This window comes from Mustela lutreola, chromosome 1, assembly GCF_030435805.1.
Source record: "Mustela lutreola isolate mMusLut2 chromosome 1, mMusLut2.pri, whole genome shotgun sequence".
Classification (NCBI taxonomy): Eukaryota; Metazoa; Chordata; class Mammalia; order Carnivora; family Mustelidae; genus Mustela; species Mustela lutreola.
The window spans coordinates 284,202,496-284,226,872 of record NC_081290.1 but is presented as its reverse complement, the minus strand read 5'-3'; the positions used below and the strand labels follow the sequence as shown (position 1 = coordinate 284,226,872).

At 53.5% G+C, this 24,377-nt stretch overlaps 2 protein-coding genes across 4 annotated transcripts; one reads left to right on the top strand and one right to left on the bottom strand.

Annotated features, from left to right (window-relative positions):
- Positions 1–1,391: 1,391 nt before the first annotated feature.
- On the bottom strand, positions 1,392–10,438 carry PELI3 (pellino E3 ubiquitin protein ligase family member 3). 3 transcript variants are annotated; one of them, XM_059148346.1, is made up of 8 exons: positions 10,263–10,438; positions 8,966–9,118; positions 8,362–8,433; positions 6,196–6,325; positions 5,444–5,545; positions 4,462–4,656; positions 3,965–4,153; positions 1,392–2,638 (listed from the first exon to the last, which is right to left on the bottom strand). In XM_059148346.1, the coding sequence occupies exons 2-8, from the start codon at positions 9,115–9,117 to the stop codon at positions 2,069–2,071; spliced, it is 1,410 nt and encodes a 469-aa protein (XP_059004329.1). In that variant the 5' UTR covers position 9,118; positions 10,263–10,438; the 3' UTR covers positions 1,392–2,068. The 3 variants fall into 3 exon arrangements, with proteins under 3 accessions (XP_059004329.1, XP_059004339.1, XP_059004348.1); XM_059148356.1 differs by lacking the exon at positions 8,362–8,433 and having other exon boundaries at positions 10,263–10,437; XM_059148365.1 differs by lacking the exons at positions 8,362–8,433; positions 8,966–9,118; positions 10,263–10,438 and adding an exon at positions 6,881–6,902.
- A 10,274-nt stretch (positions 10,439–20,712) lies between these two features.
- On the top strand, positions 20,713–23,972 carry MRPL11 (mitochondrial ribosomal protein L11). The gene is made up of 5 exons (XM_059148265.1): positions 20,713–20,938; positions 21,293–21,388; positions 22,155–22,248; positions 22,336–22,495; positions 23,676–23,972. The coding sequence occupies exons 1-5, from the start codon at positions 20,816–20,818 to the stop codon at positions 23,779–23,781; spliced, it is 579 nt and encodes a 192-aa protein (XP_059004248.1). The 5' UTR covers positions 20,713–20,815; the 3' UTR covers positions 23,782–23,972.
- The last annotated feature ends 405 nt before the right edge of the window (positions 23,973–24,377 follow it).

The window sequence follows — 24,377 nt, the reverse complement described above, 5'->3', positions numbered from 1 at the left end:
CTCCAAGAGCTGGAAAGGGGCAGAGGTGGGCCAAGATCAGGGCTGTCTTACTGCCACCACCACCTCCAAGTTCTCCCTGGGGCGGCACCATGCTCTGTGCTTGCCTCTACTCTCTCCTCTCCTTACTGGAAACAGGATCGGAACATCCCTTACCTGGTTCCCAACAGGGCCAGAAGAGAGAACTGGATTATCAGTGTTTTGTGTGTGCATGTAGGGCTCGCAATATTCCCACAGATGCTTGAGCCTCCCCATCTGGGCTCCCCCACTGTGGTATGTGGGGGCCCGGGAGCAGGAATCTCACCAGATCCCCTTTTCACCACCCTCAGGAGCCCTCTGTCCTCTCGAGAGCCCCTGGTCTGGTCTCTGTGGCCCCCACCAGCTGTGCGGCCTGCAGCAGGCCCTCCCCTTGGAATCTATACTCTGTAAGGCTCTGGCGGCTGTCTTCAACTGGGGATGATGCCCAGGAGGCCTATACTTAGCAAACTCTTTTCCAGATTTTTTTATATTTCCAGAATCTCCATCTCCCAGTCTCCCTAGCTTGCTCCCCCCAGGAATGGTCTAAAAGCAACCTCAGCAGCACACTGAGCCTGCCTTGGTTCTCAGGGAGAGGTGCCGCTTAGCCAAGATGAGTCAGGGTCCGGTTCCGTCTTGGTCTCCATGGCAACCAAGGGCCACCAGACCCCAGCCCAATGTCCTCACCTCTCATTTCTCCTTTCTGCCCCTCCAGACCCGACTCCTTTGTGGGTGAAGCATATTCCCTGCCACACATTCGCACACGCTGTGCCAGTGACCTGGGCTGCCCGCCCCTCCCCTCCCGCCCCCATCCAAGGAAAGCAGCCCAGGGTGATGGAAGAGGCCAGGCTGAGGCCAGGCAGGCAGTCACGGATCTGGGTCCTGGCTTGGCCACTTTCTAGCTGTGGGACTTGGCGCCTGTGCCTTAATCTCTCTGTAAACAGAAACGGTAACCCCTCCCCGCCCCCACCCCGTTACTGTGAGCATTAAATAGCAAAAGCTTCTGGTTAGTTAATAGATAGTTATTAGCAGCAGCAGCACAGTGAAGGGCACAGTGGGCACTTGGTAATAGTGGCCCTTCTGTCACAGCCAGCACTCCGGGACCCCGAGTCCCCTTCCCGCCCCCGGCTCCTGACTATCCACAAATGAGGTTCCAAAGCCTCCATCCAGCATCTTCCCTGTCAGGGCAGCCCCAACCTCTTGCTCCAGCCCTCTGCAACCCCTTCTCCAGCCCCTCACTCAGGTCCCTGCTTCCTGACACCCTCGCCTGTGCTCAGCCTCCCCACTGCCCAGAGCACCCTCCCCTTCCTGTAGGGAGTTCCCACGCAAGCCTCCCTCACTCTCGCGCCTGCTTGGGAGACCAGCTCTGCAGCCCTTGATGATTCTCTGATCCTGGTGCCCAGGAAACCGTGTTGTCATTCGGTAATCAGGTCTGTCGTCCACTAGACTGTGCCTTCCACCGGGCAGGGAACCAAGTCCGATCGTCTCTGTGTCCCCAGAGCTCACGTGGCGTGGAGTCCAGCCTGGAGTGGGTACCAGCAGATGCCGGCCCCGGCCTGCTGCCCACCCCTCACTCATGCAGGGGCTGGCGGCACCGCACGCATGCCGGACACGCAGGATCTGTGAGGGCAGGCTGAGCAGCGAGATTTATAGAGGAACCCAGGGCAGCAGCGGGGTATCTGGAGCTGGGTCGGCAGGCTCAGGGCACGGCCAGCCTAAGCTGGGGGTCAGGAACCCACGGCCCCTTCACGCCCCCAGGGACACAGTGTAGGCGGCATGATGTGGGACACCCCAGGAAAGGCCAGGGCACAGGGATGGGCTTCCCTCCATCAGCCCGGGACAGAGCTGGTGCTGAGGGCCCCGTCATTCCGACCGGGGTAGGGGTTTCAGGGACCAGAGTTAAGAGGGGAGGAGCACAGCCCATCCATCCAACATGTCCATCTGGTGTGGCTATGTGCCAGCGGGTAGAGTCCCACATGCAGAGCTCCCTCTGGGCTGCAGGAGGTGGGGGATCTAGGTGGGCAGGCGGGCGTGGCAGCCGGGGCCCCGAGGGAGCCTAGTCCAGCGGCCCCTGGAAAATGAGCCGGACGCAGCCATGCTCGCCGGTGAGCCAGGCCCCACAAAAGGGGCAGGCAGCATGGAAAGCGTGGGTGCCGTGGGGCAGCGGCGTCTGGGCCCAGTAGCGGGCAGTCTTCTCCGAACACACATGGCCACAAGGTGCAAAGGCATGGCTCGGCGGCCCAGGGTCCAGACAGAGGCCTGCCTCCTGGCCAAGCCACAGGGGGACGTAGGGTCCCACGAGGCGACAGAGAGGACACTCGCGCTCCTGGGGGCCCCGCTCTCTCCTACAGCCCCAGCCGTGGTAGCCGTGGACGTGGCCACACCGGACGTAGACCCAGGGCTGCTGCTTGTCGGGTGCTGTGCGGCCCCGGGCCGGACTCGGGAAGGCCAGGGTGCTGAGGCCCACGGGGCACTGGGGCCGTGCCGCGTTCGCCTCCTGCCGCTGGGCCTCCAGCTGCTTCAGCGTGGGGGCCCTCAGCAGCCCTGCCGGCGTGCGCCACAGCAGAGTGGCCCCACACAGGTCAATGAGGGAGCCGTCCTGCAGCACGTTGGACTCATTTTCCACCTGCCAGAGACAGCAGAAGGGCCTTACTGCTCAAGAGGCCGCTCAAACCCTGGCCGTTGGGCGGCCATCCCCTCAGCCAAGCCACCTGTCCATCCCACCAAACCTCCCTGGAGAACACACCCTGCACAGGGGGGCCAGCTAGGCCAGAGGAGACAGCGGGGCGGGGGCAGGGCTGGGGCAGACTAGCGGTGAGGATGGAGGCAGAGCAGCCAGGAGAGCTGAGAAGCCACACAGGAGGGCAAGTCAAAGTCCAGGCATGCATTGTCCCTCACAGTGGGGCGGGGACTTAGTCATGTCAGCGGTCAAATCAGGAGATCTGGACCAAAATAAAGTTTCCCCCCAGGCTCTCCCCTAAGGGCACAAGTGGGAAACTCTTCAATCTGAAACTTGGGGACTCGGCCCAAGGCAGCTGTCCTCTTGGCTGTGGCTAAAAACAAGGACTCTAGAGCTAGCCTGTCTGGGTGTGAATTCTGGCTTCACTGTCTATAACTCGGCATCTGTGGTCAAGTTACTGAACCTCTCTGCGTCTTCATTTCCTTATCTTCAGGCTGGATGCTACTTCCCATACTTCCCATTATCTCAAGTGGTTCTCAGGAAGCAATCACTGTAAATGCTTAGAACGGAACCTGGAACGTTGTGGATACTCCGCAAGCGGGTGCTAGTGAAATTTACATGCACAGTGTTTTTAAAAGTAACGTTTTCCCAGGTCTCCTGGTAGAACTGATGCTCTGGAAAGAGAAGCCCTGCTCTTCCCTGCGATTTTGCCTCCATGGGCCCGATGTGCTCACACGCTGAAGAGCTCTGCCTCATGGCCCATTTGACGAGCTTGGCCCCGTGACCTTGGGCTGGCCCCTACCTCTCTCTAGGACTCTCTCGCAGCTCTGAACCTGGGTTCTCTCATCTGTGCCACGTGGAGCCTTCACTGTCCCCTCAGTCAGAACTCCTCTAAGGGCCCTTCCGGCGAGGCGAGGATAATAAGGCTAAATCCGTCTGAACGTGAGAGACACCTTACAGACTGCCAACACTTTGGGCTATAATCCGCTCACACATGGGCCAAGTGTCAGCCTCGTGAGAGGCTGTGATTCCTCCCTAAAGCCACCAGGTACTGCAGCATTCACGTCTGCTCTAACACACGCCACCCCAGGGGCCTCCAGCAGCACGTGGGCTATGTTCTGGAGATTACGGTCTGGCCCTTTCTGTGGGGCAAGTGGGGCATGGCCCCTAGATGGAGCCTGTTGGGGCTCCTTTGGATAGGAGGGGAGGAGATCAGGGGGAAGGGCCCGGCAGGGATGAGGGGAGAGGGTGGGCAGGGAGCAGGCTGCCTACCAGCTTCCCTCGCTGCTGTGCAGAGCGGCTGTCCCTCAGAGTGTACACGTTCCCACAGACGGATATCTCCCTCCAGACACCAGGGGCTGAGTCCTCCGAGAAGCCGCCTGCTGGGTGCATCACCAGGACCCCATTGGTGGTTAAGCCGTCCATCAGGCCGTCGGGGGTCCGCCACTTGGCCGCCCGCTCCTGAGACCACACGTGGGATCAGATCCTATTTCCGAGTGGCCCCCCTCCAGCCAGCTGTGAGCCAGGGATGCTGCCCTTCTACCCTCACGGTCAGAGGCGACCCAGAGAGGACTGGAATGGACACTGCACAGCCGGAACTCTCAGAGCCTCTCAGTGCTCATTTGTTAAGTGGCATCACCGGTCCCAGCACAGGTCCTGGTTAGGATGGCTGCCGGCTGGTCCATCACCCAGGGCGCTGCCCCTCCCTACCCGACCCTTCTACTCACTCTCAGATGACATCCCAGTCCCTGCCTGGGGGGCTCACTCACTCCAAGGAAGATGTTGCTGGAGGCATCAAAGCCAGCGGCATAGATGCGGGCAGTATAGGGCGGCCGGCGGTCACACAGGATGCGGCAGGCGTAGCGGGAGATGGTGCTCTGGGCTGAGGGTCCCTCAGCAGCCCCTCCCCCGGGGGATGTGTCTGTTACCACAAAGTCGATCATGTTCTCTGTGGAGCGGCCGATCTGGGACGAAGAGGGGAGCAAGCCCAGATATGCTATGTGTGCAGGTCAGTCCCAAGGGTTTCCCCCAACCTCCGCCAGCCCGGGTTCCCGGCAGCTGCTCTGTAAGCAGGGTCACCAAACAACGAGGAGGGAGCAGTAACATCCCAGCTCCCCAGGCCCTCTGGGCTCTCAGCTGGCGTCTCCAAATCCAGTCACTGGGGCCTGGGGCTTCTCTGTCTCCCCTACTTAATAAACACGAGTTGATTTTTTTTTCTTTTTTTGAATGATCAGTGGAAAGGTGACACCCAGTCTGGAAGTGAATTTTTTGTAGGTACTAGATACCAAGCCCCGCGCTTCACGTGCAGTATCTCAGCTGATCTGCCTGATAGTCCATGGAGTGGTATGTTATGGGCCCACTGTAGAGAGGAGGAAACTGAGGCCCAGAGCGAGTGAGTGACTCTTACCCAAAGTCACCCAGCTGGTAAGTGATGGAGCTGGGATCTGCCCCAGGCAGTGTGACTCTCATGTCACACTCTGAACCCCTAAGCTGCCTGTGGCCTGGGTGTCTGGTCTTGGGTTTTTTAAATTTTGATGTGGCCACCGATTTGCTGTGTGACTCCAGGAAGTCAACAGCCTTCCCTGGACATCCTGCTTCTTCATCTGGAGCATAGTCGACTGTACTGGGGGCCCCCAGAGCAACTTCACCAGGGCCCTGGTCTTCCAAGTTCACCCTGGAACACCCGCAGAGCTGGACCTCGAGGCCTGGTGGCCCAGTGACCAAGAGGCATGCAGAAGGGCCTGAGCATACCTGGAACATGTCCGTATCACTGTCATGTGTGTACTCAACGATGACCGAGTGGCTCCGGGACAGCGTGTACGAGATGCTGTGCTGGCCGCGGTTACTCAGTGCCTGGTGGGGAGAAAGGAGAAGTCATTTCCCAGGGCATGTGGCCAGAAGAAGTATGGGCCTTGGAGCCAGAGGCTAGAACCCAAGGCTTGCTGACCAATCCCAGCAAGGGGCCTGCTCTACCTTCACCAAGGAAGTGCTGTGTGGCTGGCACTATATGCAGGTTACCTTACTTGACCCCTACAGCCACCCCAAGAAGGAGGCATCGTTATCATTCCCATTTTATAGCAGAGGGAACTGCAGCTCAGAGAGGAGAAGAAGCTGGCCTAAAGACACACAGCTAGACACAGGAGAGCTTGTATCTTAACCCCAGTGCTCTGAAGCCAAAGGCTTTTCCTTTGCCATTGCTGTGTGACTGTCATGCCCCTCCTCTGAGCCGTGGCTGCCTCAAAATGATGCTGACCGTTTCCATTCAATGGCTGGGGTCTGGTCATCCAAGAAATATTTTGTGAATTGTTACTACGGTGCACTACAAGGGATCCCTCCCCTGCACCATTTCTCTGGCAGCCCAAGGCCATGAGTGAGTGAAGACACAAGGCGGCTCCCCTGCTCCAGTGCCGTCGCGTGGGGGTAGGACCCAGAAGGCCGAAGACCTGGGACTTGGGCAGAGAGCACAGGACCTTTGTCCAGGTCCACTGGGATAAGCTGCTTGCCTTGGAGACGAGCGGTGTGGAAATGTGGTGCATAACGTCGGGCTTCACACCATTGGCATGGGGCCGGCGGCTCAGCGCCAGGCGGCTTCTCCGGCGGCCCTTGTCCCCACTTGCCAGACACCCGTTGTAGCTGTGGGTGTAGGGGGTTATCAAAGAAGGGGTTGCCGGGAGAAAGAAAGAGAGAGAGAGAGAGAGAAAGTGAGCACCTGAGCGATTTGGAGGAACTGCCAACTTCTGGGCAGTCTACCTTCATAAACAAGCTCTAGAACCAGCGGAAACTAGGAGACCATACCCTACCAGTCTGCGTTTGGGGAGAAGGATGAAGGGCAGAATATCTTCAAAAGGTCTTTTATTCAATTATCCAGTTTCCTGGACACCTGACTGGTCAGCTGCTGGGTGCTGGAGTGCCACAGGGGGCACACCGCAGGTCAGTTCTGTCTCCTTGGTGGCAGGGAAGGGGTGTCCTGAGCTTTTCAAGGAAGCTGGGCACGAACTGTATACCACAGGCCCAGAGGCAGGAGAAGGGAATTCTCAGATCAGGTTTCAGAGAGGGGGAACACCTTGAAGAACGGGAAGGAATTCACCTTTACTGCAAACTTTCATTTACGACACCACAAGTACGAATGGAAACCAGAATGAAAGAAACAGACAGACCCACAATGCCACCAGCTCCATATATCCATACATGTCAAACTTCTACCTTCCTTCCAGCTTTTATCCAGAGGGAGTGACTGTGGAAGGCAAAGATGGGGTGAGTCACAGCCTTGATCACTGCCATGGACGGGAGCCTCCTGTGTTCCTGGAGTTTCACGTTATTAATTACCTAATGGAATCTGTGCAATGTCCTGCCAGGCAAGTATCTTTCTTCCCATTTTACAGATAAGGAAAATTGAGGCTCAGGGAGGTAAATTGACCTGCCTGAGGTCCCAGGCTAGTAAGTGAAAAAGTCAGAGATTTGAACTCGGGTCTGTCTGACTCCAGCCTCTCTTGCAGAAGTCCTTCCAGAGGGAAGGCTCGCCCCAAGCGAAGGGCCTGAGACTGGCAGGGTTTGGTGAGATCAGGGAGTGGTGACTTGGGTGTTCAGCTGAAGTCGAGGCAGGTGAAGCTGGGGGAAGGGCTCTGAACACCAAGCTTAGGAGTCTGGACTTTATTCGGTGAGACTAGGGAGCTACAGAAGGTTTTGGAGCTAGGAGTGCCAGGATGAAGAGGTGCCAAATACAGACAAAGACCACTTGATTCAGAGTTTTCTTGTGGGCTTGTTAAAATGTAGATTCCCTGGCTCCACCCATGAAGACTCTGATTCTGTAGGTTTGGGATGGGAGTGTCAGGGGGTCTTTTCAGTGTGCTCTCCAGGTGGCTCTATCCAGCGTGGGGCTTCATTGCTCTAGCAAGCATAAACCACAGCAAAGAGGGCCTCTACCCTTAGGTCTTCACTCTCCCTCATCAGTGGCCTCGCCCTCAACTGAAAGTCTGCCCTTCCTTTGGGACACCCAGCAGCTGTTTTTCTCACGCAAGCAGCCCTGACAGGGGCAAAATCACTTTTGCCCTCCTAAACTCTTCCCACTTAGGGGGTGTGGGCCAGTTCTGGACACAGGCTCGGGACTCACAGATGGGCCTGGCTTCAATCCTGGCTCTTCCACTTATCACATAACCTCTGTAAAATGGTGCTAATTAATCGGGACCTACCTCGCAGGTTCATTGTGAGAACTAAATGAGATAAAGCATTTGAAAATGCTTGGCACAGCGTCTGACATATACAGATTGCAAGCCCTTGATAAATGTTAACTTATTAGGAAAAAGCACATGACGTGTACATGTCAGCACACGGTAGCCACTATTATTTCTAAATAATCATAATGATAGCATAGCTCATCAAATATCTTCTTCCAGGCAGATGGCAGAGAGAGAGGCCAAAAGGAAGTGTGGATGGGGGAGGAGGAAGAGGGATCTGCGCCTGGGGGCAGCGCTAAGTGGGTGGTGCAAGGCTCCTGGTCAGGGGGAGACCAGGAAGGGAATGAGGTCTCCCCAGCCACCAGCTCATATCGCTTCCCTCCTCCTGGCCTCGGTTTTCTCATCTGTAGCATGAGGGTCAGCTGTGGCTTAGTCAAAGTGCACTCGACCTGGAGTGAGAAAGACCTAGGTCCGAATCCCAGCCTTGCCACTTACCAGCTGTGTGCCCTTGGACCAGTCACTTCCCCTCTCTGAGCCTCGGTTTCCTCACCTCCTTCCTCACAGCATCTTTGTGAAGATTGAAATGAAATAATGTCCATGAAAGGGCTTGGCACAAGCCTGCCTCCCAGAACACCTGATATGTGCCAGGCACTGTCCTACGTGCTTTACAGAAATCTCCTCCTTCATTCCTCTGACAACCCTCTGAGGTATCGTTATCGTCCCTACTTGTAAGATGGGGAAATGGAGGCACAGGGAAGTTAAGCAACTTGCAGAGGCAGGATTTGAACCAAGCATTTTTGCTGGAGAACCAGAGTTCTTCACGCCAGCCTACATCTGCTAGGTGCTTTTGAAAGGCAGATGGTGCTGCTTTTTTTCTGATCAGAAACTTAGGTGGGCAGTAAGAGATTTCTCAGTAATTTATAAAAAATGGGAAGATAAATTAACAAGAATAGAGGTGGGTTTGATCAACTCTGTCTCTCAGTTGGGAAGGTGAAGAGGGACAAACAGCAGAAGGTCATACGTGGGGAGAGCTGGGGCCCTTGGTCTGTTGCCCTGGGGGTGCCTGGTGCCCTGCCCCACCTGGACCAGGGTCGCTCACCCCAGGACGATGAGTTCGCCATACTTGATGGGCTCCTCGCCTGGCTGTGCATCTTCACCAGGAGAAGAGAGGACACAAGAGCCCTGGGTCCCTGGACGCCGGAGGTCTGAGGTTCGGGGAGACCCCACTTCAGGGTTTCCTTCTAGCACCATTCTGGGCAGAGTGGGAGAGGAGAAAAAGAATTTTGCAACCTCCCATCCCAACCCCCCTCAATGCCAGCTCAGGCCTGCTGCAGGGCCACCTAGGCTAAGTGACCTTTCACCACCTCTGTTGCTATGGCAACTGCTCCACCTCTGCCTCCTTTAAACTGTCCCGGCGTTGCCAGGATACCGGTGAAGGGAACCGGGTGGGATGGAACCAAGGGGAGAGGGCCCCCCATTCAGAGAGTCAGGATCTTTGGTGGGGCCATAGGGGTGGACCAACACGGCGTGGCAAGAGGCTTCTTTTTGGCCAGGACACCAACCAGTCTGGGATCTGCTTGGAAGAGGGACACCTCAGGAGTTGGAGGACCCTTATTCCTCATCTTAGACTTAGTTACTGGGTTGGCTCTTGGCCCAGTGGCCTCCGAGTAACCCTTCTGGGGGGTCTTTAGAATCTATTTATCCATCTTAATCATTCAGATCCTTTGCAGGTCTAGGCCTCCTGTCTGTCTATCTTTTTTCTCAATGACTCTCTGCCCTCCTGGGCTGTCCTTTTTCCGCCGTCTCTCTCCTCACCCTCCTCCCCATCTCCGTCTGTCTGGCCACCTTCCTCTCCCCATCCATCTGCCTCAGTCTCCCCACCTTGGCCTCACCGGGGCGGGCAGGCCTCTGGACCCCTCCCGGGTGCGCGCCCCCTCCCTCCCTCAGGTGTCTGTCTGCAGTCCCAGGGCCGCCCGGGTCTCTGGAGGCCTGTGGGGGCGGCGCTCCCCCCTCCGGCTGGGGCTGCAGCAGAGCCCGTCTCCGCAGGAAGCCTGTTTGGAAAACATCCCCGCGCAGGAGGGACTGCGCCGGGGCAGGCCCGCGCCCCGCGCTGGGGGCAGGCACAATGACGGCCCAGCGCATACGCAGATACACACCCGGCGGCCCCTCGCCACAAACACGCGCGCGCACGCACACAGTCCCGCACACCCCGAGTCCCGCAGGCAGTGCCCGGACGGGGGCCGAGCCCACCCGGGACCCGAGAGCGCGCAAACAGCACCCCGGCGGCGGCCCTCGGACCCACTCCCCCTGCCGCCCCCAGACACGCAAACACGCCCCCCGCGCCCGCCGAAGCCCGCCCGGCGCAGCCCCCGCCCCCTCCGCCCCGGCGGTCTCACCTGGCCGCGCTCCCGGTCCCGCTCGGCGCCTCTCCCTTCGCGCCTCGCCCCTGCTTGGCCGCGGGGCCGCTGCTGCGGGATGGGCCCGGCCCGCGGCGGCTCCGCGCTGCCTCGTCACGGGGACACCCGGGGCCGGGGGAGGGGGCGAATGCGAACCGCCACACTCCGCCCCCTGTCCCGATGCCCCGCCCCGTTGGGCCCGCCCCCAGAAGCCCCGCCCCACCCTAGACCCCGCCCCCTGCGGCGAAGCTTAACGCGGGTCTACAGAGCCCCGCCCCTCTAGGGAGACCACGCCCCCTCCCTCACCCCGCCCCAGGCTCTGGAAAGCCCAGCCCACCACTCCGCGTCAGGAACTCCCTAGCCAGTCTTCACTGGTTCGGGGACTCCCCGGTATCTTTGAGATCCATCCCCGGGTTCTGGCTCCCCAGACCCCGCCCTCATTTCTGGGGACTTACGGGTTCTCCCAGAGACACGGGCACCCCCCCACACACACACCGCAAGCCGGAGACTTCGCCCTGGGCGCGAGGCCCCTCTTCCCACCTTTGGCTGCGGGACTCTCCACCTCCTGCCCAAGACCCCGCCTCCCAAATGGGAACCCGTGGAATTAGAGGAGAGAAGCGAGGGCTGAAGGAGAGGAGGAAAATACTAGAGGAATCGGAGGAGAGGGTTGTCCGTTAGCAGGAAGGACGAGGAAGAATGCTGCTATTGACTCGACTTGAAGACCTGTCTTCAGCCTAGCTCAGTCACTTTCTCGCGGGGTGACCTCTGGACCCGGGGTGTCCGGGAACACCTCCCTCCTTCCCTCTAGCACACACACACTACCGGAGAAGCCAAAAAGAGGATGGAGACCTTGGGGAGCACGCAGCTCCTTCCGGTCCTGCAAGAGATCTCTCAGTCTATGCCAGGTGCCATGTTCTGTGATTTGAGCGCAATAAGACTTGATTTCTGGGAGGCAGGCACGATAATCCCCCATTTTACAGATGAGGAAACAGAGTTGTACAAACTTAAGTTGGAACGTGGTTATCTTGCTAGAAAAGGAACAGGAGTAGATCTCAGCTGTGTGACTCCAAAATCTGGCCTCTTAACTTCTATACCTTGTTGTTATGATGAGGAATGACAGGATGGGGTTCAGAGGTACTGAGCAGGAGAGACTCAGAAATGCATCAGATAAGATCCCTACAGCACATTATTTCTCACATTATAACCAAGAGCTGGGGGAAGCCCACAGGGTAGACCCTTAAATACTCTCTGGAGTATTTATTGAGGAAATCAAGGAAGGCTGTACGGAGGAGGTGTCCTTTGGCTCCAGTCATGAAGGAGAAGTGAAAGTTTGTCCATACATTCTGAAAGAGAGCATTCTTCCTCGTCTCCCCCCATCTTGTTGCTTGTGAAGCAACTGTCTCCTGGACCCCCCTGGGCCCCACCACATCCACACACCCCACTAACTCCTCCACCTAAAAATAGTCCATGATGCCAACTGCTTTGCCAACTGTTTGGGGGGCCCAGCAGCCAGATGAAACAAGAAGGCAGCTAGCAGCACGTCCTTTAGGGACAAAGAGAGGCTCCCTGAGAGGCCACCACTGAGGAGGCCAGACTGCTGGGCTGTCAGCAGCAGATCTTACAAATCCTGCATCACAGGAGAGCTGCCATCCCTGAATGCCTGTTCTGTGCCCACCTCCATGCCACGTACGTACAGCCACCATGGGACACGGGAACAGTGGGACAGTCTCACTCCTCTTCGCATTCCCAGCTTCCAGCACATTGCCTGCCAGAACAGGCCCTCAGTAAACATGGGCTCAATAACTATCAGAATCTCCAGTTTACAGATGAGGAAACTGAGGCTCGGGGAACCGGGGAAGAGATACTTGCCCCAGGTCACACACTCATGCAAGCACACAGCTGAGCCCCAGGGCTACCATCTGACAGCGGACTGCAGGCAGGAAGGACAGAGAAAGATTCCAGGGCACTGCAGGAGGCAGAGATTTCTCCGGTGGTACAGTGCACCTTGGAACAGAGCCGTGTGGTGAGCACGGCCAGACCACAAAAGGTCTCCTGAACCCTGGGGTGAGCCTGGTCCCAGCATTGTCCAGGTGGGAGAGAGGAAGGAAGACACCAACAGACACAAGTGCCCAAGTTCCAGCCTTGACTTCTGGCTCTGTCTTAAGAACTCCAGCTCCTGGGGCACCTGGGCAGCTCAGTGGGTTAAAGCCTCTGCCTTCAGCTCAGGTCATGATCCCAGGGTCCTGGGATCGAGGCCCATATCGGGCTCTCTGCTCCGTGGGGAGCCTGCTTCCTCCTCTCTCTCTCTGCCTGCCCCTCTGCCTGCTTGTGATCTCAGTCTGTCAAATAAATTTTAAAAATATTTAAACAAAAAGAACTCCAGCTTCTTAATCTCTCCAGACCTCATGTTCCTTATTTATAAAATGGGAATAATAGTAGTGCCTGCCTATCATGGGATACAAATTTGCACTATTGTTCTCTATTTCTTTAATTCTTGGGTCCAAGTGTCTGAAGACAAGTGGCTGGCATTAAGTTTGGAAGAAAATTTGTGTATATACTTCAGAAAAGATGCTGAAGAAAAACCAACAACAAGGAACTCTCTGGGCTAAGAGATCTGGAGAGAAGGAAGGGCTAAGATGGTGAGCTGTACCTCTGAGACCCTTGTGTGTGAGAATGGGGGCTGGGGAAAAGAATGAACCCTCGGGTCGATTCGGGGATCCAAATCCTATCCCTTTAAAGAGACCAAATTTGATTGGATCAGTTTATGGAGAAATTTATGTCCCAGGACATTGTTGAAAACAATAGAAGACTTGGCTAGCATTGAGTGGAGTTTAACCGCTGGGTGTGGCCAGGGAAAGAGTCAGTCAAGGAGAGCGCTGCCCAGACCACGGTCATCCCAGGGTGACTGTGGGCACACCCAAGGCTGCACTTCCTCAGGATCAAGGCAGGCTTTATATTTAGACTGGGAAGTGGGGGAGTTAGGGGGAGAGAGACTTCACTAAAATGACCCAGCCAGGGGCGCTTGGATGGCTCAGTGGGTTAAAGGCTCTGCCTTCGGCTCAGGTCATGATCCTGGGGTCCTGGGATCGAGCCCCACATCAGGATCTCTGCTCTGCAGGGAGACTGCATACCCCCCACCCCCGCCTCTGCCTGCCTCTCTGCCTACTTGTGGTCTCTCTGTCAAATTTAAAAAAAAAAAAAATTGTAAAATAACCCAGCCAGGGGCGCCTCGGTGGCTCAGTGGGTTAAGCCTCTGCCTTCAGCTCAGGTCATGGTCTCAGGGTCCTGGGATCAAGCCCAGCATTAGGCTCTCTGCTCAGCAGGGGGCCTGCTTCCCCCCCACCTCTCTGCCTGCCTCTCTGCTTACTTGTGATCTCTCTCTCTCTCTGTGTCAAATAAATAAATAAAATCTTAAAAAATAAAATAAAATAAAATAACCCAGTCAGTCACTAAACAGACAAATGACCATAACAAGCCTCGGAGAGGGTAGACCAGCACTGAGTTGCTACAATATAGGAATTTAAATCTTCAGTTTCCAACAACAACAAAAAATAAAATTCATGCAAAAAAACAGGAAAGGATGACCCATAGACTGGGACAAAAGCAGGCAGACGTTGTCCGGATGTGGGGAATTTGGTACCTCACACACTGCTCACAGGAGTGTAAAATGATGCAGCTGGTTAGGAAAACAGACCAGCAGTGCCTCAAGCAGTTAAACATAGAGTTACCACATGAGCCAGCAATTCCACTCCTAGGTGTATACCAAGAGAAATAGAACGTTAGAAATCAAGAAATTTGGGGCGCCTGGGTGGCTCAGTGGGTTAAAGCTTCTGCCTTTGGCTCAGGCTCAGGCCATGATCCCAGGGTCCTGGGATCCAGCGAATCGGGCTCTCTGCTCAGCAGGGAGCCTGCTTCCCCTTCTCTCTCTGACTGCCTCTCTGCCTACTTGTGATCTCTGCCTGGCAAATGAATAAATAAAATCTTTTTAAAAAATTAAAAAGTAAAAAAAAAAGAAATAAAGAAAGTCAAGGAAGTCAATAGTGTAAAAATCAGGAAGGTGGTCATAATTGGGAAGGAGCTTCCAGAGGGGTGGGGGTGGGGGCTGCACGGCTTCAGGGAGCTGTCCCTGGTGCTGTTCAGTTTCTTGACTGAGTGGTACTCACCTGGGTACTTGTTTTGTAATAGTCAAGCTGTACATTTATGTTGTGTAGGCTATTTGTTTGTTTATTATATTTTAAAATAGAAGTGTTTAAAATAAGAAGATTTGGTTCAACCAAGCTCTCACACTCTGCAATTTGAACAGGCAGGGACTTGTTCCAGCTGAAACTACAGGGGCTTTCTTTTTCTTTTCCTTTTTCTTTTTGCCCATGAGCATTAGTAAGAAAGACATTTTTATTATGGTCCCATAGACACACAGGCACACCAAACATCGGTGTGACGAGACAATACGTATCTTCTCTCCATGTGATGTACTTGGTTGTGTTCTATTCTGTTCCATTCTATGTTGTTAAAAATGTTATTTGAAATCAATTTGATAGTCCACTGATAGTCCACAATGCTAGTTTTTTAAAAAGTCTTGTCTGTGGGTGCCTGGATGGCCTCTGCCTTCGGCTCAGGTCATGATCTCAGGGTCCTGGGATCGAGTCCCACATCGGGCTCTCTGCTCAGGAGGGAGCCTGCTTCCCCTTCTCTCTCTGCCTGCCTCTCTGCCTACTTGTGATCTCTCTCTCTGTGTCAAATAAATAAACAAAATATTTTAAATAAATAAATAAATAAATAAATGAAAGTCTTGTCTGAGATCAAGATGTCAGCAGGTCTGGTTTCTTTTGAGGCTTCTCTTCTTGGTTTACAGATGACCACCCTCCTGCTGTGTCCTCACGTGGTCTTTCCTCTGTGCATGTCTGTGTCTTGATCTCCTCTTATAAGGACATCAGTCAGATTGTTAGGACCCAACCTAACTGCCCCATTTTAACTCACCTACCCTTTTGGTTTGTTTTATTTTATTTTAAAGATTTTATTTATTAATCTGAGACAGAGATAGGGGGCAAGAGAGGGAGCACAAGCTTGGGGAGGGGCAGAGGAGGGGGGTAGAAGGAGACTCCCTGCTGAGCAGGGACGAGGGCTTTATCCCAGGATCCCTGGGATCAGGACCGGAGCCAAAGGCAGACACACTTAACCAACTGAGCCACCTGGGTGGCTCCTACCTCTTTAAAGACCCATCTCCAAACACAGTCACATTCTTAGGTACTGGGGGTTAAAGCTTCAAGATATTACTTTGGAAAGAAGAGAATTCGGCCCATAAGAAACACCTTCCTGAGGGGTAGGGAGGCAGAGGGAGTCAGGAGAAAAAGGAAGAAAGAATTTCCAGGTCTATACATCTACAAATGGGGGGTATAGGGCAACAAGGGAGTGTACACTCTGGTTGATTGGTCGGTGAAGTACGGAATATGAGGTTGGAGAAGGTGGCAGGGGCTATGAAGTGTAGACTTTAGTTTGAAGAGTGTTGAGTCCCAGCAGGATCCCCTGGGACCCTGGAGGGAGATCCCAGAAAGCTGAACTTAACAAGCCTTTCAAATGGATCAAGACCCACACCTGGGAAAAGAAGCTGTAGGTGTCACTGACAAGTTTTAGATGGGGCCTGACACTGGCTGACTTGGAGAGGATAGACTTGGGGCGGGGGGCAAGAACGGAGGCAGAGAGGCCATAGCAGGGGCTGCCCTGAGTACCCAAATGCCAATACTAGTCGTTAGCTTTCATAGAGTACTTACCCGATGCCTTGAGCCATGCCTGAGCTAAGTACCCTGTCTATGGAATCATGCTAAATTCTCTCAACAGTCCTGTATGGTAGGTGCTTTTAAATTCTTATTTCGCAGTTAAGAAAACTGAAGCCCAGACAGCTGCAAGGATTCGCCTCAAGTCACGGAGCTAGGGAGAAGTGTGTGTTTGGGATGCCAGCCCTAATCTCTGGCAGTCACAGAGGAGATGGCAGAATTGGTGGGATCAGTGCTGACATAAGTGGGTGGGATTCAGGACAGATTGAACATGGGGGCTAAGGGAGAGGGGTGAACTGCACGTGGGCAGTTCTGGGTCCTTAATTCTCCATATCTGCAATCGAAAGTGGAAGGCAGCTCAGCTTACTCCTTCTCCCTCTGCCTCCCCCTTCTCTGCCTGCACTTCTGTGCTGCTCCAGGGTCTCCCAGGGTACCAGGAACAGGGCTGAATATTGTTTGCATGGCAGGTACAGATCTTAGGTCATACTTCCTGCACATAAGACACAGAATTTGCTTTTTTCTGACTCAACCTCATCTGTTTCTCTTGGTGGAAATTCGGAGTTCCTTCCCTTTAGCCCAGGAGGACACAACTGGCACCCAATGCTGTCTGTACACATGGGTCCCTGATGAGATGGCTGGACAGGACCTCCACCCTAAGAAGGCCTCTGTCCAGGCAACCTTCGTCTCCATGGCTGGTGGCTTCTCTGCTCTCTCTCCATTACACCTCAAAGCACAGGAGCCTTTCTGCTGCGCCGGGGCACAGGCATTCCTGCCTAGAATGCCTTTGTGACTACACAGCTGTTCCCTCTCTAAAGTCTTGTGCCTCCTTGCGGAAGGGGATCAGCCACCCACTGACTCCTGGCCTAAACCGCTTTTCTGGGGTCCACTACCCACCTGGAGAGCTGGCCTCAAGCTTTGCCGCTGGGACCTGCTAAGTCTCCCTGTCACACCACACCCCTCTTTTCTTCTCTTCCGTGCAGCCCAGCGAACCCCTCTATGCCAGGTACGGTGGAGTCACAGTATAAAACCCCGACTTACAATGTATTGTCCCGGCGTTTTCATTTTCTGCTGGGCGCAGGCTCAGTGTTAGCTTGAGTTCTATTTCTTCACTTCTTTTTCTCAGACTGCTCTCCTGCAGCTTCCGATACCCCACCTCCTGGCCTTCCTACTCTGTGGCTGCTCCTTCTTGGTTTCCTTTGCTTGCTCTCTCTTCTCTTCTTTCCCCTTTTTAAATGCTGGCTTCTCTTCTTTCCTCCTTGGGTGAGCTCAGTCCTGGCCCTGGCCCCAGGGACTATCAGTCCCTATGCTACAGATGCCAGCATTTCTGTGTGCAGCTCAGGCATCTCTCCCAGACCAGGCCCTGTGGCTGAGGGGCCCACATGCCACACACGCAACCCTGTTGTGTGCCAGTCCCAGCTCCTGACAACCAGTGTTGCGGCTGGACAGGCCTGGTGTTTTCTGTTTGTTTGTTTGTTCACTGTTGTTGTTTAGAGAGAGTGGCGGGGGGAGGAGCAGAGGGAGAGGGAGAGAGAATTCTTTTTTTTTTTTTCTCAAAAAAACTTTTTAAAAAAGATTTTATCTAGTTATTTAGTTGACACACAGAGAGAGAGAGACAGTGAGAACACAAGCAGGGGGAGTGGGAGAGGGAGAAGCAGGCTTCACACAGAGCAGGGAGCACGACGTGGGGTTCATCCCCGGACCCTGGGATCATGACCTGAACTGGAGGCAGATGCTTAATGACTGAGCCACCCAGGCGCCCCGAGAGAGAAAATTCTAAGCAGGCTCCATGTCCAGTGTGGAGCCCAAAGCGGGGCTCAATCTCAGGACACTGAAATCATGACCTGAACTGAAATCAAGAGTTGGGCATTTAACCGACTGAGCCCCCCCAGGTGCCTCCCACCATATGGTTTGTATTTTGAATGGACGATGCCTTCAGGAATACCATCAGGGAACTTGGCGGGGGGGGGGAGGTTATTACAAAAAAATTAAAAAAGGTTATTACTCACAGGTCCTGGAAATTGCATGGCACACCTGGGGCCACACAACCAGTTCTCAGAAGGAGAGAGAGAAAGGGGACCATCTTGAGTTCTGCTTTTATTGGGGTCCAGGGTGGGAGCCTAAAATTTCACAGACACACTATTTACTGGTGAATTTAAAACAGAAGAGCTGGAATCCAAAGCACGCAAAGACTAAAATCAAGCAGTTTGAATGCTCAGTTACCAAGATCTCTAAAACAAAGGAGCCTCACGGAGAGAGGGGACTTGACCTGAGTCTTTATATCTAGACTTGTGGCTGGCAATGTGTTTAGATAGCCATCTCTGAAATGAATGTCTCCTTCAAGGGGATGCCTCCATAACGAAAGCTTAAGCCAGGCACTGACATTACAAAAAAGAGAAACCAGCTGTCTAGGTTTATATTATACTTCCTAACGCAACTCACCATCTTCCACCCACACCTACAGCTCCCGTGTTCCAACACTGAGAGTGAAAGACCTTATCATTCATTTGCCCAAACTCTCCATGCCAGAATCTGGAGTATCATCCTGGATTCCTCTCTCCCTCTCCCCAACAAATCACCCACCAAGCACTAAGTTCTGTTGATTGACAAGGCAGCCTAGAGAGTGGTCCGGTGCACTAGAACCAGAGGTCTGGGTTCAAATTCTGACTCTGCCACTTTCTAGTAGCATAAATTTGGACAAGTGACTTGACCTCTCTGGGCTTTGGTTTTCTAGTTTTAAAGTGGAGAATAATAATAGCACTTATACTTCATAGTATTATAATGAAGTATACTTGAGTTACTATTCATAAAGACTGACACAGTACATATTGCACAAGCATTTCTTGACTAAAGTATATTTCTACCTTCTAAGTATCTCTTGAATTGGTCCCAAGCCACTAACATCTTTCCACTGTCTTCCTGCCCTGGCCTGATGGGTCTTCCTACATCCAGCCTTGCCCTCCTCCAATCCCTCTACCTACCCAAGCTAAGGTCACCTTTCAAAATGCAACTACTTAACTCTCTCCAGTGATTCCTGCTGCAAGCCACAGCCTTAGCAGGGCTGACAAGACTTGTATGATCCGACCCACACTCGCCTGTCGCACTGACATTTTCACCTCTGAACACTCTGACCTCACATGTTCCCAAAGCTAGAATAGGGAGTTGCTTCCTTAAAATCTGTAAGAGCTGGAATAATCAAAACTATCCTTCCATCGATAAAAAGTGGAAATTGGCAACAGAACCCACTTTGTCCCAAGCAGCTTTCTTGGCTCCCTGAGCACCTGCCATGCCCATCTGCTTCCTGATTCCTCCATTTAGGAAGGATTTATGTCTTTATTTGTAGATAATTTGTAAGTAAAGGCTGGGCGGTGTGGGGTGCCCAGAGATAAATCATATGTAGCTGGGCTTGTTCTGGACCGGACTCTCTTCTAAGCACTTCAACTAAATTCACTAATTTCCTGGGAGGTTGGTGCTATTATTAGCCTCGTGTTACTAGTCAGTAAACCAAAGCACGGGGAAGTTAATTATTTTGCCCAGAGTTTTACAACTACTAAATCAAAGAGCCAGCTTGATTGCAGATTCTTGCTGAGGCTAAGGAGGTAGAGCATTATAGAAAGACCTTGATAAACTTCAGAAGCAGGAACACATTTAATTAGCGGGAGTCCAAAAAAAATCCACAATAAAAAAATCTCACAGTTTACAGTGTGGTTTAACACAGATTATCTCCTTTTACTAGATGAGGCAATACAGAGTCATGGTATATGGCACAAGGTCTAGAATCAGATAACACCAATATTTATTTCCCAGCCTTTCACACACATGGTAAGTGTTTTTTACTTTTTTGTGCTTCAACATTCTCATTTTTTAAGGGTTATAATAAAAGAATTTACCTTTATATGAGATAATAATGCCCTTAAAGTGCTCAGCATTGTGCCTGGAATGTAGCAACTGCTAAAAAAATAAAAAATCAAATGACATAGTAAAACGCTCCCTTATTTTTATTTTATTATCTTATTTTACCAGGCATGGTGCATCAAACATCACTCACTCACTCACAACAGCCCTGTGAAGGTTTTGTCCTCATCGTAGAGTTCATAGCACATGCTTACTAGGTGCCAGGCATTGCTGTAACACTTTGGTAACTCAGACCTCACTACAATCCCTGAAGCTATGTCTACATACTATAATCCTCACTGAACACGGGGAGGAAACTGAACTTAAGTAACTTGAACAAGTTCACAGCCAGCAAGGTAGTTGCTTCCTGGGTGTGAACTCTTAACCATCGTGCCTTTCAACAACCAGCGAGGAAACAGGCGAGGAAAGAAAAAAGAGATTCTCACGAGAAGGTGATCTGTGTTCCTTTCAAATCCAAGGATTATAATCACATCCAGCAGATGGCGCGCCAGAGCGTAGCAACGTGCGAGAGTCGCATAAGCGGTCAAAACTACCATGCCCACAATGCTGTGCGAGCATTAGGTCCTACTCCGCCTCCAGTTTAGCCGTCCGAGGTATTGCCTATGTGTGCTGCAGGAGGAATGTGTGTATCTGAACCATTGCGCCTTCCCCTATCTCCGTTTCGCGAGTTAAAAGGTTTTTCCCCTTCATATTGCTCTCCTCGTCTTACTGGTTGGAGTGGAGAAGGGCTGAAATAACGCTCCTTTTTATTGGCCTTACCTGCCCAAACCTAATTCGAGGACCCTTGACCTCTGACCCAGGATGGCGGCGCCCGAAGCCGTCGCTCTTGCTGTCTCCCTGAGGTGATCTAAGGGCCAGGATCCTCGCGTCATGTCGAAGCTGAGTCGGGCCACTCGGGCCCTCAGGAAGCCCGAGGCCAGCGGCGTAATCCGGACCATCGTGCGGGCAGGCCAGGCCATGCCCGGGCCCCCACTAGGCCCCATCCTGGGTCAGGTGCACCCGCGGCTGGAACTGGGAGCGGGAGGCGCCGTGGGGTGGGAGCTAGGACGCGGTGGACCGTGCGGGCTCTGACGCCAGGGAGGCTTCGGCTTAAAGCTCGGCTCTGCTGCCCACACGCTTTTTGTCTTGGCGTTCGTTCCGTAACCTCTTCGAGCTTCCTCGGTCCTTCCTCAGCGGGCTGTTGGGAGGAGAGGGGCTGATGCGTGCAGGTCGTCGCGCGGGGAGTGTCAGTGGAGTCTGGGTAGCGGAAGGCGTGCGGGGACGTCCGGGGGTCAAGACGAAGAGGGAAGCGGGCGGAAGACTCTCCTGGATGTCCTCGCCGCACTAACGCCCGTGCTTCCCACCCAGAGAGGTGTTTCCATCAACCAGTTCTGCAAGGAGTTCAACGAGAAGACAAAGGACATCAAAGAAGGCATTCCTTTGCCTACCAAGATTTTTGTGAAGGTGCGCGGTCGGGACTCTGATCCTGTGTGGCTTTAAGTGTTTAGTTTAGTCCCAGTCAGTATGCAGTGTTATCTTCGTTCTGGGTGTCCAGTGTAGGGATTCATCAGTTCTGTACATCACCTGCCCCGTGCTCGTTGCCACGAGTGCTCTCCTCAGTCCCCATCGCCTAGTGGTCCTGTTTCTTTTTCTTTGCCTTTAGTCTTCTTAGTTCCTGAGGAACTGGTCCCCTGGGGTTGCTGCTCTGCTTCTAACTTTGGGAGAGGCTCTTCCCATTAGGGACTCCCACTTTCCCCATTTACAGGGTGGAGACGAGGCGGTATCTTTTCCTTTTTTTTTTTTAAGATTTTAATTTATTTGACAGACAGAGATCACAAGTAGGCAGAGAGGCAGGTAGAGAGAGAGAGAGGAAGGGAAGCGATCCCAGCACCCTGGGATCATGACCTGAGCCGAAGGCAGAGGCTTAACCCACTGAGCCACCCAGGCGCCCCGAGGCGGTATCTTCTCTGAACCCATCTTGCCATATTGCAGTTCCTCCCTTTGCCTCTCCATTTCACTGGGGCTTCTAGAGCAGAGTTGGGCCTGGACTAGAGGTGACTAAGCTGTTAGCTACAGATTTATTTTCGCTGTGGTTTCATGGTCTCTTAGATGGACACCGTTGGAAGATGAGTCAAGGGAAGAGGGGACAGAAGTTAGAGGTTCTCTGGGCTGAGGCAGCAGCGGTTAAGGGAGACAGGAGATATTCTCATGTATTTTCTTTCCTATGAAGCCTGACAGGACATTTGAAATCAAAATTGGACAACCCACTGTTTCCTACTTCCTGAAAGCAGCTGCTGGGATTGAGAAGGGGGCCCGGCAGACAGGTAAGGGTCAGGGTGGGCACCTGGGATTCTGGGGGGCTCTAGAAGGAAGCAGGGACACCTGAAGGCCGACTTGTTTCTTCCTCCCAGGGAAGGAAGTGGCAGGCCTGGTGACCTTGAAGCATGTGTACGAGATCGCCCAAGTTAAAGCTCAGGACGAGGCCTTCGCCCTGCAGGATGTGCCCCTGTCTTCTGTGGTTCGCTCCATCATTGGCTCTGCCCGTTCTCTGGGCATTCGTGTGGTGAAGGAGTGAGTGTCTCGGGAAGGTGCAGGGTGAGGGCAGGGCTTGGAAAGTTCTTGACTCTGAGGCAAAGCCGAGAGGGCCTATTACAGTGGGAGGGTCAGCTTCTGAGTCAAGGACCTTGGATTCTTGCGAATGGGGAGCCTTATTCATCCGTGTGGAATAAGAATATTAAATACTTGTTATGGGTTAGACGTTGTTCTGGACATTGGATACAGCTAGGAACGAGGTAGCCATGCTCGGCCCCACTCCCACAGAGCTCCAAGTTCAAGGCTGGAGGCAGATGCTAAGTGGAGAATTAGGCTGCTGAATAGTCCGTGTTGACAAAAGGAAATGCAGGTGTCTGGAGAACAGAGAATAGAGTTCCTGATTTGGCCTGGCGTGTCAGTGAGGACTGCAGAGAGGAGGTGACATCTAAGCAGAGACTTGGAAAAGGAGGTCAAGGACTGGGGCAAGCATTCCAGGCAGTGGAAGGTTCCCTGTGAAGGACAGAAGGCGACAAAGGAAGCAAAGAAGTGCTGTCTGCTCTGGCGTGTGGTGCTGGAAGCAGAGTGGGGAATGGGAAGAGAGGTGAGGCAGAAGGACCAGTTGGGAAGGCTGGAAGCTGTTTCTAATTGTCTCAAGTTCAAAACTGATCCCAAGGCCAACAGGGGGCCCCCTCTTGGATGACCTCAGGGATTATTTCTTTGAAGTGAGTTGGCTAGGAGGGCATCTGACTCAGACAGCAGCAGTGGCAGCACTTGGTCCTTCATGGGCCTCTTGCTGCTGACGTCACATCCCATGCTGAGGCCTATGGTTGTTTCCCCGAGGGAAGTGGGGGTTAAGCACGGTATAGGGATAGACTTGACTTTTTGCAAACCTTTGCTCTTACTAGGAGTGCAGAGGTGAGTCAGTTTGACCCCCGCTTTTGGTGGGCACAGGTGCACAGCCTGATGACTTCTTTGTACAAAGTGTTTGGGGGCCAGAGGAAGGGGGGCTGTTAATCTGGACTGGAGTATGGCAGAGGCCTCAAAGGACTGGTGGGACTTTACGAAGGGAATATAAGGTAGGGGTGGGGGTAGGGTGGCGAAGCTGTGGAGGGTGGGGAGTTCAGGGAGGGAGAAGGGGCTCTGAGACAGGGGCGTGGGCCCTGTGAGCTCCCCAGGAGTGACTGGTCACTCACTCTGTTTTTCTGCACCTGTTTTTCAGCCTCAGTCCAGAAGAGCTGGCAGCTTTCCAGAAGGAGCGAGCCGAATTCCTGGCTGCCCAGAAAGAGGCAGATTTGGCAGCACAGGCGGAAGCTGCCAAGAAGTGACCCCTGTCCCCCACGCTCCAGGGTTTTGAAGGGAGCAGCTGGCATGGAGGCCAGTTGGAAAAGCTGTGCCAAATGGGCGGAAGGGAGGCAACACCAAGCTGATTATTGTTTCCGTGACTTTAAATTATATATTTTTACGTGTATGACAGTATCAAGAGATCAAGCTTAAATAAACACCCTTTTGTCACCCACTCTTGACTTTTGCCTTGGGACCCGAGGGGAAAAGGACCAATGGCTATGGTAGCCAACATGGACAGACATTAGCTGCCATAAGGAAGCAGGGTCTTCATGCTGTTCTCATGCTGTGTAATCCGATCCTCAGCCAAGCAGAGCACCGTGCCCAGGTTCTGAATCGTGGGCAGAGGTAGCAGAGCTCCAGCCTCCTGACTGAAAATCCGAGAGAACCGGTGGAGGCCGGGGATGCGGAGGCTTAGATGTACAGAAGCAGCACAGGTTGCTTATGCCTCCATCAAAAATAGCTCATCTCTTTGGAACTCAGCACCTCCCCAGAAACAGACTGCCCTGGGGACTAAGTCACAGCCCCAAGCAGAGTTCCTGTGCAGAGCACCTCGGGTCCCAGGGGCTACTTTCGGCCC

Coding starts and splice junctions, on each gene's coding strand:
- PELI3 (XM_059148346.1), bottom strand. CDS start 9,117: ATGGTGCTAGAAGGAAACCCTGAAGTGGGGTCTCCCCGAACCTCAGAC. Junction 6,326..8,361: donor GGTCCAAGGGCACACAGCTG/GTAAGTGGCAAG, acceptor CTACACCCACAG/CTACAACGGGTGTCTGGCAA. Junction 2,639..3,964: donor CACAGCAGCGAGGGAAGCTG/GTAGGCAGCCTG, acceptor TGTCTCTGGCAG/GTGGAAAATGAGTCCAACGT.
- MRPL11 (XM_059148265.1), top strand. CDS start 20,816: ATGTCGAAGCTGAGTCGGGCCACTCGGGCCCTCAGGAAGCCCGAGGCC. Junction 20,939..21,292: donor TAGGCCCCATCCTGGGTCAG/GTGCACCCGCGG, acceptor CTTCCCACCCAG/AGAGGTGTTTCCATCAACCA. Junction 22,496..23,675: donor GGCATTCGTGTGGTGAAGGA/GTGAGTGTCTCG, acceptor CCTGTTTTTCAG/CCTCAGTCCAGAAGAGCTGG.